Source organism: Megalops cyprinoides, chromosome 19 (assembly GCF_013368585.1).
Source record: "Megalops cyprinoides isolate fMegCyp1 chromosome 19, fMegCyp1.pri, whole genome shotgun sequence".
Classification (NCBI taxonomy): Eukaryota; Metazoa; Chordata; class Actinopteri; order Elopiformes; family Megalopidae; genus Megalops; species Megalops cyprinoides.
The window spans coordinates 20921454-20934066 of record NC_050601.1 but is presented as its reverse complement, the minus strand read 5'-3'; the positions used below and the strand labels follow the sequence as shown (position 1 = coordinate 20934066).

General features: G+C 48.2%; 1 protein-coding gene across 7 annotated transcripts in view; it reads right to left on the bottom strand.

The window, feature by feature from the left end:
- The window catches only part of LOC118794126 (testis-expressed protein 2-like), a 46015-nt gene that overhangs the window by 2300 nt on the left and 31102 nt on the right, over window positions 1–12613 (bottom strand). For 6 of the 7 annotated variants that reach the window (XM_036552291.1, XM_036552290.1, XM_036552293.1 and 3 more), the window contains 7 exons: window positions 11465–11718; window positions 10447–10590; window positions 9537–9636; window positions 4953–5079; window positions 2719–2841; window positions 1844–2053; window positions 1191–1311 (listed from right to left, as the gene is read on the bottom strand). In XM_036552291.1, the coding sequence (XP_036408184.1) occupies window positions 1191–1311; window positions 1844–2053; window positions 2719–2841; window positions 4953–5079; window positions 9537–9636; window positions 10447–10590; window positions 11465–11718 (1079 nt within the window). The remainder of the gene's footprint in view (window positions 1–1190; window positions 1312–1843; window positions 2054–2718; window positions 2842–4952; window positions 5080–9536; window positions 9637–10446; window positions 10591–11464; window positions 11719–12613) is intronic. The other variant, XM_036552295.1, reaches the window with a different exon arrangement.

Below are 12613 nucleotides of genomic sequence, written 5' to 3'. Positions count from 1 at the left end.
AAACAACTGGCATCCTTATTCTAGTCATAATTTCATAGAGGAAATACCTATAATTCATGACAGGAACTAGGAGCATGAGTATTACAGGATTTTGACAGATGTACAATACAATCTGCACCAGAGAGGTGAGCTCCAGCCTGTATTACATTACATTAATTTAGCAGTCGCTCTTATACAGAGCGACTTCCCACACAATAGAACATAAGTGTATCCATTCAAGTTGAAGACTAATCCAAATAACGCTTATAAAATCACACCTCTCCTACCTTAGCTTAAGTGTCATCTTCACTGGGCTCATCTCATTTAATCTTAATATCTCATTTAATCTTAATTTGATGTTGTTTGGAAAAACTAAATTTACTATTTTAAAACAAACATGTTACTGTCTAGCTGAGTGCACCAAGTGCTTTCCAGTTAGGTAACCCTTTGTGGGAGGTTTAGAAATGTTTGGCACATCCAACAAAACACTCTCCCTGGGATTTATATTTTCTCACTCCCCTGGGCATTTTCAGGAATGAAATGGGCGAGGTGACGCCGCGCGGTATTCGCACTGTAATCCCGTCATGACGTGCGAGGGATGGAGAAATGCAGAACTCATGACTGATCCCAGACCAGCAGGGCCTCTTAAATCCTGCACAATCCTCTGATGAAATGCCTGAGTAGCAATATCAATGTCCTCATGTGCCCGAGACCCCGTAGGGTTTAGAGATTGGGCCTCCTTTTTTTTTTAACCCCTTCAACTCTGGCACTGGCCATCACTTCAGACTGAATCGGTGACTGAATGTGTCTTTCATTTTGTGAAAGAGCGGACGCACATAGCAGTCTCATCGGTGACACTGTGTCAGCTGCAGAGATGGTGGGGTGGAATGGGGTTTCTGGAGGACGTGGCGATGTCGCAATGGTGGACGTGCATTTTGAATGGTTCTATAGGTGGCTTATACCATGTGATCAGTTGAAGATCATGATGTGGACTGTTTCCATTCACTGATGGGTTCCATGACAGGAAAGCACACATTATCTAAGACATCCCTGAGTTCACAGACTTAAGCAGAGCAGGAAGAGAAAAGTCAGAGTAGCGAGGAGGGGCGGTACGGAGCACAGAGGGGAGAGTACAGACAGACTACAAAGAATAGACAGTAGAGAAAAGAGGCAGCCTCCATAAGCAGGGGGAACCTGCTCCATCCCCTCACCTGAAACTCCTGCTCCAGTTTCTTCTCAATCCAGTCTGTCACGTGCACCAGCGTCACCTCCCGTTCCCCCAGTTTGGGGCGGGCCTTCAGCTCCAGGTGGGGAGGAGTCCTGAAGCCGTACCTGCAAATCAGGGGGTACAGCACCGTCTGTCATACTGGAGCCATATCAGCAAACCTGGTGTCTGCACTATCCTTCAGCTCCAAGACAATATCAAGGTCTTAGCTTAATGACCCCCCTTTTTCAATCCCTGTAACATTTGCACCTCTTACACAAATTGCAGAGGTTGATAACTTCTTGTTCCTTTATCACCACAAGGGGGCATGAGAACCGCAAACTAAGCAAGAAGATGAGCAAAGAGGAGACAGAAAATCACTTAACATACAGCAGAATGGAAGTTAATGTAAAAGTAAATGGAAGGAGAGAATGGGGTCACTCTACTTCCTGATAACAGAAGTTATTTTTAAATATGTTGTGAGAAAGGGTTATGCAGTCTTTTCCAGGAAATGAATGAAATTTCTCTATTTTAAGATTATGGCTGTTGCAAGACACACCCCAGCAGACTGAGGTAAGTTGTTTAGGGTGGGGGGGGGGCATCGCTAACTGTTTAGCATTAGCTCTGATTGAGTGGAGCCAGTCCTGGGGCGGAGCGTACCATATCCTGTCCGTGGGGGGAGGGGGGATATTGACCGCCAGCTTCCCGCAGCACTCCTGCACCTCCACCGTCAGCAGCAGGGGTGTGTTGGACACCTCCTCCATCTTCTTCTTGATGAACTCCGTCTCTGTGGCCTTCTGGAAGTACTTGGACTTGGTGATCTTGTCCACAAAGCGCATGATCTTACTGGGCCTGTGTCCCCCGACGTAACTGTGGAGGAGAGAGAGAGAGGGGGAAGAGCGTGGGTCAGCGCCCTGACTGTGACCACACCACGTCCAAGTAGTCAAGCCTCTCTGAATGGAAGAACTGTATTCATAGCAGTATCTGGCGTATCTGTCTTCTTCTGCATTTAAAGCTAACAGTTTCACAGCATCATCATTAAAGCTAACACTACTTACCTGTCCCCCACACAACACCTGGAGGAGCATCTTTAATATGCAAAGAGTGAGTCAAGACTGTCACTCAACCATTAACCTTGATCCTGCCTGTAATAAGGGATGACCAAAGGTCTCTGTACAGCCTGAGGGCTTTTAACTAAAAGGCTGTTGGTTTGGTTCCCCAATGGAACATTTCTGTTGTACCCTTGGGCAAGGTACTTAACCTACAGTTGCCTCAGTAAATATCCAGCTGTATAAATGGATAATACTGTAACCTATGTAAGTCGCTCTGGATAAGAGCGTCTGCTAAATGACAATAATGTCATACATGACAAGGGACTCTAGCCCAATGACTGAAGGTGTGTCTGTGTCCAGTTATATCATAAGAGCATGTGTATATTCAGATCCCATAGAAAGGACAGGGAAATCACAAAAATGGGATGAAGGGAGGAGCAAACCACAAGAGAGGGGTAATAAATGAGGCCAGGTGCGTCTCACCCCTCTGCCCCAGGTAGCAGGTTCTTTTCAGCGGGGATTTCGGGTGGGTCCTCTTCGTCCGACGACCCCGCGCTGGATGACTCCTCATCGCTGTCTGCCAGGCAGTACGTCCGCGGTCTGGGTCTGAAATGCATGCATGCGAATTGGCCAATCGCACATGCCCACATGGAAGTATCCGGATGTGTCTAACCAATCAAAACCAGGCACATTCACCGTATGATGGGATGAATGCTTAGCTCATGTGGCATTTTGGCAGACACTCAAAGAATAAAGGTGGAGACAAAAGTCGCTTACCAACACAACCAAGACTTAGCGAAAGTTGTGTGGACTCCAGTTTTGGCTTGTTGTTATTTTAATAACCACATCAGGTTCAAATCAAATTTTTGTCTGGACAAGAATTTTCCAAGAACAAAAATTTCATTCAGACTCATTCATGTGGATTATTAGATACAGACAAGCATCTTTTAGGAGTACCATGTCTTCGATGAACGAATCAAATCGTACCAGTGGTCCTTCAGGTCCTTTACCACCGTGTTGACAGGCATGTTGGGGAGGGGGGGGTTCAGGATAGGGTGAGCAGCCAGGGGCTTGTGGGAAAGCACCTTACAGGACGAGTGGCATCTTTTAGCCTTACTGCACATGGGTCTGGCAGGGTAGCAATGGAAGCAGCGATCACGGCGCAGCGAGGTGACAGGTGACAACACTGGAGAGCTTTCAATAAAGCCATTAGCCCGAGGCCATTAGGCACAGTTCTGTGCGTCCAAAGTGTGCTTTAACCAGGAAAATCAATTTTTCCAAAATGAATCAATTCAAAGCTTTTTCCTTTTTAAATAGGAGTGGTACAGAGATCAGAGAGGGCAGCCTTGGCGTGCCCCATCAGCCCTCGCTGTGAGGCGTGGAGGAGGGCATGGTGTGGCCGCTGCATGGTGGTGGTGGTGGGGGGGCGGGCGTGGGGGGGGGGTGTTAGGGTGCTGCATGCTGGCACAGTCCACGCCTGCATTCTGACATGCACCCATGACTCAGCAGAGGGACGCACACGCTGGGTTCAGCCACACCCCAGCAGAAAAAAAAATTGGCTGCATGTTCATGTTCATGCAGGGGAAGCACACAGAGCAGAGCAGTGAAACTGGCTCTGAACAAGTCTCATCCAATGGAGGCTCTGCTTGCACGTCTTCCTCACACTAGCAGCAGTGGCACCCTAGTGAGCTAGCCACACCCTCTACACCATTGCAAATGCTAGTACTATCCATTAGCAAAGGACAGCAAAGGATAGCTCTGTGCCCAGGACTTTGACTGCAATCTGTACGCTAGCTGCCAGATTGCTCCTGCTCGCTGTTATTACGCCCCTCTAAAGGGGATTCACTATTCTTCACACACCAAGCAGGCCGCTCCATTGAAGTCAACCTTTCAGGAGGCCGAAGCATTCCTGGCTCAGACGCTACAGGCTCCTCAGCAGCGGCCAGGAATGAAGCAGCCTCAGCTGAATGTCAGTGGGAACTCATGGGAACAAGGTGTCAAAGCAAATGAGCAAACTCGCGTAACACTCACTCACCAGGAAGAGAGGGGCCATCCGCGGCCGGGAGGCGTCCGAGGGCAGAGGAAGGAGGGAAGGAGGAGAGAGAGCGGGGAGAGACGCTCACGTTAAGGTGAAACAGCTGAGCACACAACCCAAAGGGTGAGGGGGTCAGCTCCCAGGTGGGGCACCGCTGCTGTACCCCTTGGACCCGATGCTTATTCCGAATACCCTCAGTAAATATCCAGCTGTACAACTGGCTAACGTGCAAACGCTGTGAGCTGTGCGAGTCATTCTGGGTGAAAGCGTCTCCTAAGAAAATATGGCGTGTGATGTAACGGCACATTGCCAACCCCAGACACGCACGGCAGGGATAATCTCCTCATTAGCATGCTGGAGCTCGGCGAAGTTCTCAAATCAAAACACTCCCGCAGGAAGGAAGGGAAAAAAACCTCTGATCCTTAAAACTAAGAGCTGTCTGAGCCTTTTCTGTGTGGCTGACACCAAAAAAGTCGAAGGCGCAAATCTTTTTTGCGATAAAACCCAGAGGAGTAAGTAGCCCGGGAGAACAGGTGAGATATGTCGCCACAGAAACAGATTATTCTCCCTAAAGACCTCTGCACTAAAGCTGCGATCCTCAAAGGCCGCATTCCTAAACTCCTAAATCCTCCTGTTCCGTCCAATGGGGAGCAAGCTGCTGGCTTGGGCTGAAAGACCTTACCCGTCCTTGCCGGCTTCGCCGAACCGCAGACCCTCCCCCTCCTTGCCGAGCCGGGCCAGGTTCATCTTGGTCTCCAGGGTCATGAGGAATGAGCCGTTGTAGGAGATGTCCAGGTCGAACCACAAGCCTGTGGAGAACAGAGCAGAACCAGAACAGAGCCTTAGGAATCCAGAAAAAAATCTTTCAATAGAGTTACACTTTGTGTATATGTACAACACACATTCATATTTCAACGCTAGGATTGAGATCAACATGCCATGCTGACATTGTTTGTCTAGGTTTTCAGCTGTAAAACCAACAACTGCCACCAGGTGGTATGCAGATTTACAAATTTTGAGGCGATACGATTGACGGGAGATCAACTGCACTCTGACATCTCACATTCAAGGAGCAACAGGAAGCCATGGAGGGTAAACCTGAAAAGCACTGTGGTCTCTCTAGCTTCTGGTGAGTCAATATTCGTGCTGTTGTGTCTCACAAGCCTAACATGTATTTATGTATTGATGTTATTTAGAATCGAACCAGAACCAGATTAGAACTGAACCTCCAAGGCAGGACAGAACAGCAACGAAGTATACAGGGTTACAAAAAACTGGAGTGTACATATACACGCATCGGTGTTGGCCATAAAGGTCTGTCCTAATTGCTGGCCCAGATAATTGCTCTCTGAACTCGTTTCGATAAAACAACTCAGGCAGAGCTGGCAGGTACATTTTCACTGTGAAGCAGGTGACATTCTGACACAGTTTGTACCCCACCCCCCCCACCCCACACAGGGCTTTACTACAGCATCCTCTTCTCTGATAGGGTGAGATAGGGACGTAGTATTCTCTGATAGGGTGAGTTAGGGAAGCAGTATTCACAATGAAGCTCAGCCCTCCCTCTGTGAAGCTGATTGATGTGCAAAGCTGACAGGCTTCATTCTGCCCGGGGAAGTGCGAAGGGCTTTCAAATACACATTTATAAATGCGCCAATCTGTCTGTCTATGCTAATCAATGAAAAAGCTCGTGTCGTATCACACCACCCAGCTATGTTGGTTGGAAATAAGAATGTTATGCGATAACTGGTCCCTGGCTGGAAAAGGAAAGAAAAAGAGCCCCATTGCGCTGGCCCCATTTATCGGCTCCCCGGAAGGTGTCTCATCCTGCTTATATCCTCCCCTTTGCCGAGACTGGCCGAGTCGGTTTCCATTTTCCCCCCATTAAGTGTTATCAGCATGCCCCGTGATAAGAAGCGGAGTCCTGCCTGTGCCCTGTGCGCTGTCGGGCCGACCGCCTGGCTGGACACGCATGCGAATGTGCTGGTATCTGTCTGGCCCGGGTTCTGAGCTGGGCAGCAAACGGGCCCACCAGCAGGAGTGGATGCAGCCCGCCCTGGATAACAGCACCCCTGCTCTGACTCCAGCATCCTCGATATTATGACCTCACAAAGGGAGGCGGAGTCACTTGAGCTGCAAGTTGTTAGCTATAGGAATCGTAATCTAGTTCCCCCCCACACTGTGACTGCTTTCTGCTTTCTGCATCATTTTCCCCTTTTCTTTGAGGCTCCAAAGCTCGCAGCGTGGCAATGCTCTTTTGCATGGCTGTCCAATTAAATCGCGGCGTTGATCCAAATATGCGCACGCCACCGGGAGGCTCGCGGCTTCCGCGCTGAGCAGCTGTCATCTCTGAAGCGCCCATCAGACGGCAAAGTACTGAGGAGGAGCAGAATTCAATTATCACTGAGCCTCTGATGCTTCCTACATCTCAATTAACTTTATCTGAATCAAGCACCTGATAGCCCTTTGAGCTAATACACCTTGTCCTTCGCTCCTTGTGTGTGTGTGTTTGTGTGTGTGTGTGCATGCATGCGTACATGCTCTGTGTGTGAGTGGCTTTGTGTGTGACTGTTTAAAGTACTTGCCATCACTGTGTGAGTCTGCTGGAGATGAAACCCGACCCTTTCCACTGTGGCTGTAATGCTACCACTGATCCACAATATGAGTGACCTCTGGAGCATGGCGGAGGCCGGCCCTTTAAAGTTCAGTCCAAGGAGAGATACACTGGAAATGCTGCAGGCCCACTCTCCCCTGAGTCCTTCCTGATGCATTTCACTTGTCACACAAGAGGACTCTGCACTAAGAGGATTCAGGACTTGACCCGGTTCAGAGAGTAATAACAGAGCCTCACTCCTGTTGAAAACCTCAGCTGTACAGGTCACAGAAGTAACATGCAATTTCCTCTCTTCAGATAAGACTGCTCCTGCTAACCTCTGTTTTACAGGTCATAGAAGTATTGTGTACAGCAACGCACTTCTGGCACAATAATTGACATATATACGGCAGAAGCTCCTGCAATGTAAAGAGCCACTCAGGCCGTACCAGCTACATTGATGAACGAGCCCTCACCCTACACTCAAACTGTGACTGGTTCACCTGTGTATCAGCTGAGACTGATGAGTGATATGAATGTTTAAATGTTTAATTTAATATTTAATTTAATTCAGTGTTCATTAAGAAAGTTATCAATAACACACCTGTTCCATCAACATGATTTCACACTGTATGATTGCCATTGTGTGTATGTTTGTGTGTGTGTATGTGTGGGGAAAAGGATGCCAGCAACTGGCTAATGAGTTACCCCATTCTAAGCAAATGTGCTTGAAAATAGGTGTGTGACAACTGAAACTGAGAAGCCAGCTGTTCCCATTTTACTGAAGATGAATGTGATGAATAAAGAGATTAATTTATTTGTGTTTTTGTTTATTTCTGTCTTTATTTGTTTAATTATTAACGCCCCCCCACCCCTTTACCACTCTAACCACTCACTGTACTTGTTAAGGGGGCTGGAGTGGAGTGGATGCAATCCTCAAATACACAACTAAGCACACAAACACTACAAGTCCCACACTGCACCAAGAGAGCAAACACCAAACAGGAGGACAGGGACATCTCTTCAACATCAGCGAAGTGACCCACAGGTACCTCACTAGAGGAGGTCAATGGGCGCGAAAAGGGGACCCTGGCCAACAAAACCCATCCTACCCCTGTAGCTGAGACACTCACAGCCGACAAATGACAACCCATTTGTGATATCCTGAGCTGGAGGAACCAGCCTGCCCTCAGAGTGAGAGCTTTTGCCAACTGATCTCACCAGTGAGGTCCTCCTTCTAGTATTTTCACTGATGGAGCGTTGGCTGGCACTGCCACAGAGCCATGACTCAGCACAATGCAGCCTGGTGCTGACCACCACAGAACCATGACTCAGCACAATGGAGCTCGGTGCATGTCATTTCACAAGGTTGATGATGGTGCTTATAGAGAACAGTGCAACGAATACTGAATATATACATATAGCATACATACAATACTGAATTAGTACATAAATACTGAATAAGAGCATGTGTCTACTATATAGAAGGCAGAGGTCTCAGCACAGCAGGCTGGCCAAAGCAGTGTGTGGACCTGAGATCAGTCTGCATGATAACGCCAGGGGGCAGAGGCTCCCAATCAGTGCTAACAAAACATGGAAAGAGTCACAGACACTTGTCTCCACAGGAGAGCAGAGAATAAACCAAAGCCCCAAAATGACCCCAGCCACACCCATTACAGCATCACAAACCAATGATATCAGGAGGAAGCTTACTGGATGAAAGCCCAGGTTACGGTGTTCATGGCCTAAACAGCAGACACCTTGCACGAGAAAACAGCATTTCTTTGTGAGAGAATTTGGGAGAGATCTATGTATCTATGGAGATGATCTATACATTATCAACCAGTAAAGAAAAGCAAGTAGAGGAAACCATGGGAGATGAGCTAGCAAAATTAAGGGCTGCTCTGTAGGGTCTGGTCGGCTGGATTACAGACCCCCCACCCCCGGCTGTCGGGCAGTGTGTCCGAGGCCACGAGAGCGCGGGCTGACAGACGGATCGATACAATGGCCCCGGTCCACCTCTCGCACCCCCGCGGGGGCCCATGTCAGGAATTGATGAGGCTCCCTCCCCGGAATCCTTGAGTTTAAATTAAACTCCGGTGCCGTGACACGGTGGTAATTCACAGGGTCGTAAATAGACGGGGTGGAGGTTGCTGGGGTTTAGCAAACCCTGCTGATCGCGGGGGCCACCGTGAGAGGCACGCTCCAGACATGGGTGTGACCGCGGTGTCCTTTTCTGCGGCCCGTATCCCGGGGTGCCAGTGTGCTCTGTTTGAGTTTTGAGACTCTGACTATGGTTCTAAGGCACATGCTTGAAACAGCCCTACCTCCTCTGCAAAACCCATACAATATTCGCACCCAGCCTAAAGCAAGACGCTGACTCGGTCTGATTCTCTGTGTCTGACAGGAGGTAAAGCCAGGTTCAGTTCTCAGTTCTTTCCTATGTTGATCTATTATTTCAGTCAGACTCTCTTTTTTTCCCTGCCCCCTAACTTCCCTTTCCTGTTCATCTTTTCCAGTCCACATCATGTCACATAACACACTTCTCTTCTAAAAAACTTTTCACTTGGTGGGGTGGCTCAGCTCACTAACTGGTTTAACAGTGAGGACGGTGGAGCTGTCTGAAGGCTGCCTGGCCCGATTAAGGCTGCCTGGGGGACCATGGTACCTTACCTTGGTGGTCCACTGAGGGTTTGGACGCCTGCAGGATCTTGGGAATGGCCACACCCATGTCCAGCTCCGTCAGGGTCAGCTCGTTCATGAAGTATGGCAACTGCAACGCATGTGACACAGTCAACTTCCCATATACCCTGACAAAACAGAGTATTCCTGAAGCTAAACCTCTAGCTACAGGTCACGGTAGTCAGGTAGTCAACTGTGTGGTGTAGTGATAAGGGACAGGGCTCATATTCTAAAGATTACTGGTTTGATTCCCAGGTGGGTCATTACTGTTGTGATCTTGGACAAGGCGCCAATTGTATCAGTACATGTATAACATATACACATAGATTAGATTTTTTTGTTTGAAATTTTTTTTGAAGTTTTTTTGCATTAGAACATCTGTTAATCATCTGTAATATAATCTGTATTAAGAAACGTCAATCTGGAGTCTCCTAAATGAGACAGAGATTCTGTCAGTGTCAGTGCAGAGTCCTCACACCAGGTAGAGCCCGACTTGAGTGTGCTTGACTACGGCCACCTGCAGGACCACTAGAGGCCCCCGCAATTCATCAAATAACATGAACAATGCCCTCCTGGGAGTGAGCTGTCCGGCCGTGTCCACGGGGACGAAAGATGTATGCAGTCTGACTCATGTATTTACTCACATCAGCACACTCCTGCCAGGACCCTCAGCACCAGGGGATAAGATGTAAGGTCTGACAGCTGGATCATAATCGCTTTAACCTTGAAGCGCCGCTCGTATCTGGCCAATGCGACGGTGCGGAATATACACCCTTCACAAGCCAGTCAGACCTTCAATACCCAACTGATGCAATTTCTTATGGAATAGCCACCATCATTTCATTAAGCTTCAATTTTAATGCTCACCCTGATTTTACTAAATGTCATCTAGAATACCCACCCTGATTTTACTGAGCTTCATCTGGATCTTCTTGGACACCATGTTGGCCCAGTACTTCTCCCCCAGGAAGTCCCAGAAGATTCGGCCCAATAAGGCGTTGACCCAGGCCTCTGGCTCCGCCTCCTCTCTCGGGCTGCTTGGCAACTGGCACAGAAATGGAGTGTAAAGTGAGCAGTCTTTTCTCGGGAAACCAATCAGAGCGTTTCTGGTCTCCCTGACATACAGGAGGCTTGATATCTGGCGCATGGTCTCAGAGAGGTGGCTACAGAAAAAGCCCAAGTATGGTGGATCCCTTACGCAGGTGTCTGACTGATACAGACCATTTATACCATAGTCCTATCACTACATTCAGCTACTATAATTCTAGCACTTTATATTAAATAACTAACAAGGTGTGTCAGGCTACATTTACTTGGACATAAAATGAGCATTAGCTTAGCACTGAGCCTCAGCTGTGTTGCTTTTGACTATTTTGTTGCCTGTGGTTACCCCTTGTTATTTGCACATGATGTTGCTTGCTGTGTAGACTTTATAAGTCACTTTATATAGGAAGTGTCTGCTACAAGAATACATATAAATATAAATGTAGAGACACTGAGAACTGCTGGGCACAGAGGAACTGGCTCACTCTGCAGATACCCTGTCCTCATGCTGGGCCTGAAGCAGATGATCAATCCCTGAATGCCACCTCGCTAGCATTCTGTCCATCTTGCGAGCACCACCCCGATCATCTGACACGGGAGAGCTGCTTACCTCTCTGTGCTGTCAGATTACAGGCTAACCCCAAATGACCCATACAGCACTCCAAAACCTAACTGAAGCATGCTACAGCCCAAACCCCAAATGAGGCACTTAGCAGTCTGAACCCTTAAATGAATCATACACTACTCTGAACTATGAATGAACCGCACAGCCATCCGAACCCCAAATGAAGCCCACACTAGGCTGAACCGTGAGTGAACCACACAGCAGCCTGTGCCAGCAGTCTAGAGGGTGAATTTGGGCCCTCTCCCTGTACCTTCTTGCTGGCTCCTGGGCTGCTCTCGGCACTGTTGATGGGGCTGTTGCAGGGGGAGCCCGGCTGGGGCGGCACGTATTTGGCCATGTAGACGCTGTAGTCCAGCAGCATCTTCTGCTTCACGCTGCTTGTCAGCTCCTTCTGCCGGGGCTGTGACATCATCAGCAGTTCATCCAGGCTGCTCCTGCTGCTGCTGCGGCTGTGGGACAGGCCCCCTGATTGGCTGCTGCTGCGACTGTGGGAGGGCAGGAATGCTGGGAGTACAGAGAGGGACACACAGTTTACGCCCTGCAGTGTTCACACATGCATGTATGACATGAGATGTCTGCAGGACGTAAATGCATGTGTACAGTGAGATGTATGCAGTAAAAGAGATAGCTACTGAACACAAATATATTCCATTGCAGGACTAGTGCCTTGGTACCATCCTATGTGTGTTTGTGTGTGTGTGTGTGTGTGTGTGTGTGTGTGTGTGTGTGTGTGAGAGAGAGAGACTCTTCACAAGTAGCTGTAAGGTGGAAGTTCACATGGAGTGATATATAATGTGCTGTCATACAGATAGTGAGTCATTGCTGTATATCTCAGCTCTCTACACTGCTGTCTCTTCCTATTTACACTATTGAAACCTATTTACACTGTTTACACTGCTACATGCTCAGAAGACACACACAAGTCTGTTAATTAAGCAGATAGGAACATTGTGATGTTTTCTAAATGTTGAATATATTTGTTACAATACAGCTTTTGAATGCCACATTCCCCTTGGCTGGCAAATCTCCTGGTAACAGAGAAAGCAAGACCTGACCACAGCACTTATCCAAAGTACTTTCCGCTGTCATGACCAGCAGCCAACCTCTTGTACTGATGTTAACTGTACTGAGATGCACTGCAACAACAGGAAGATGGGGAAGTGCACCTTTTCCCTACAGCCATATCTGCATGTCAGTAAATACCAACTTTGCTTCCTGTCCCAACTAAATTAAACTATTTGTTTTATTTAAGGAACTGGTATACTGGAGCCTGGCCATCGGAAATACAGGAGATCGCTAGTTTGTGTATCAGTTTGATCCTAAGAGAGCAGCTGCCCTTATCCGAGATGTGCTTTTATGGCAGTGATGAACTGGTTGGCCAGTAGGGGGCGATCTCACT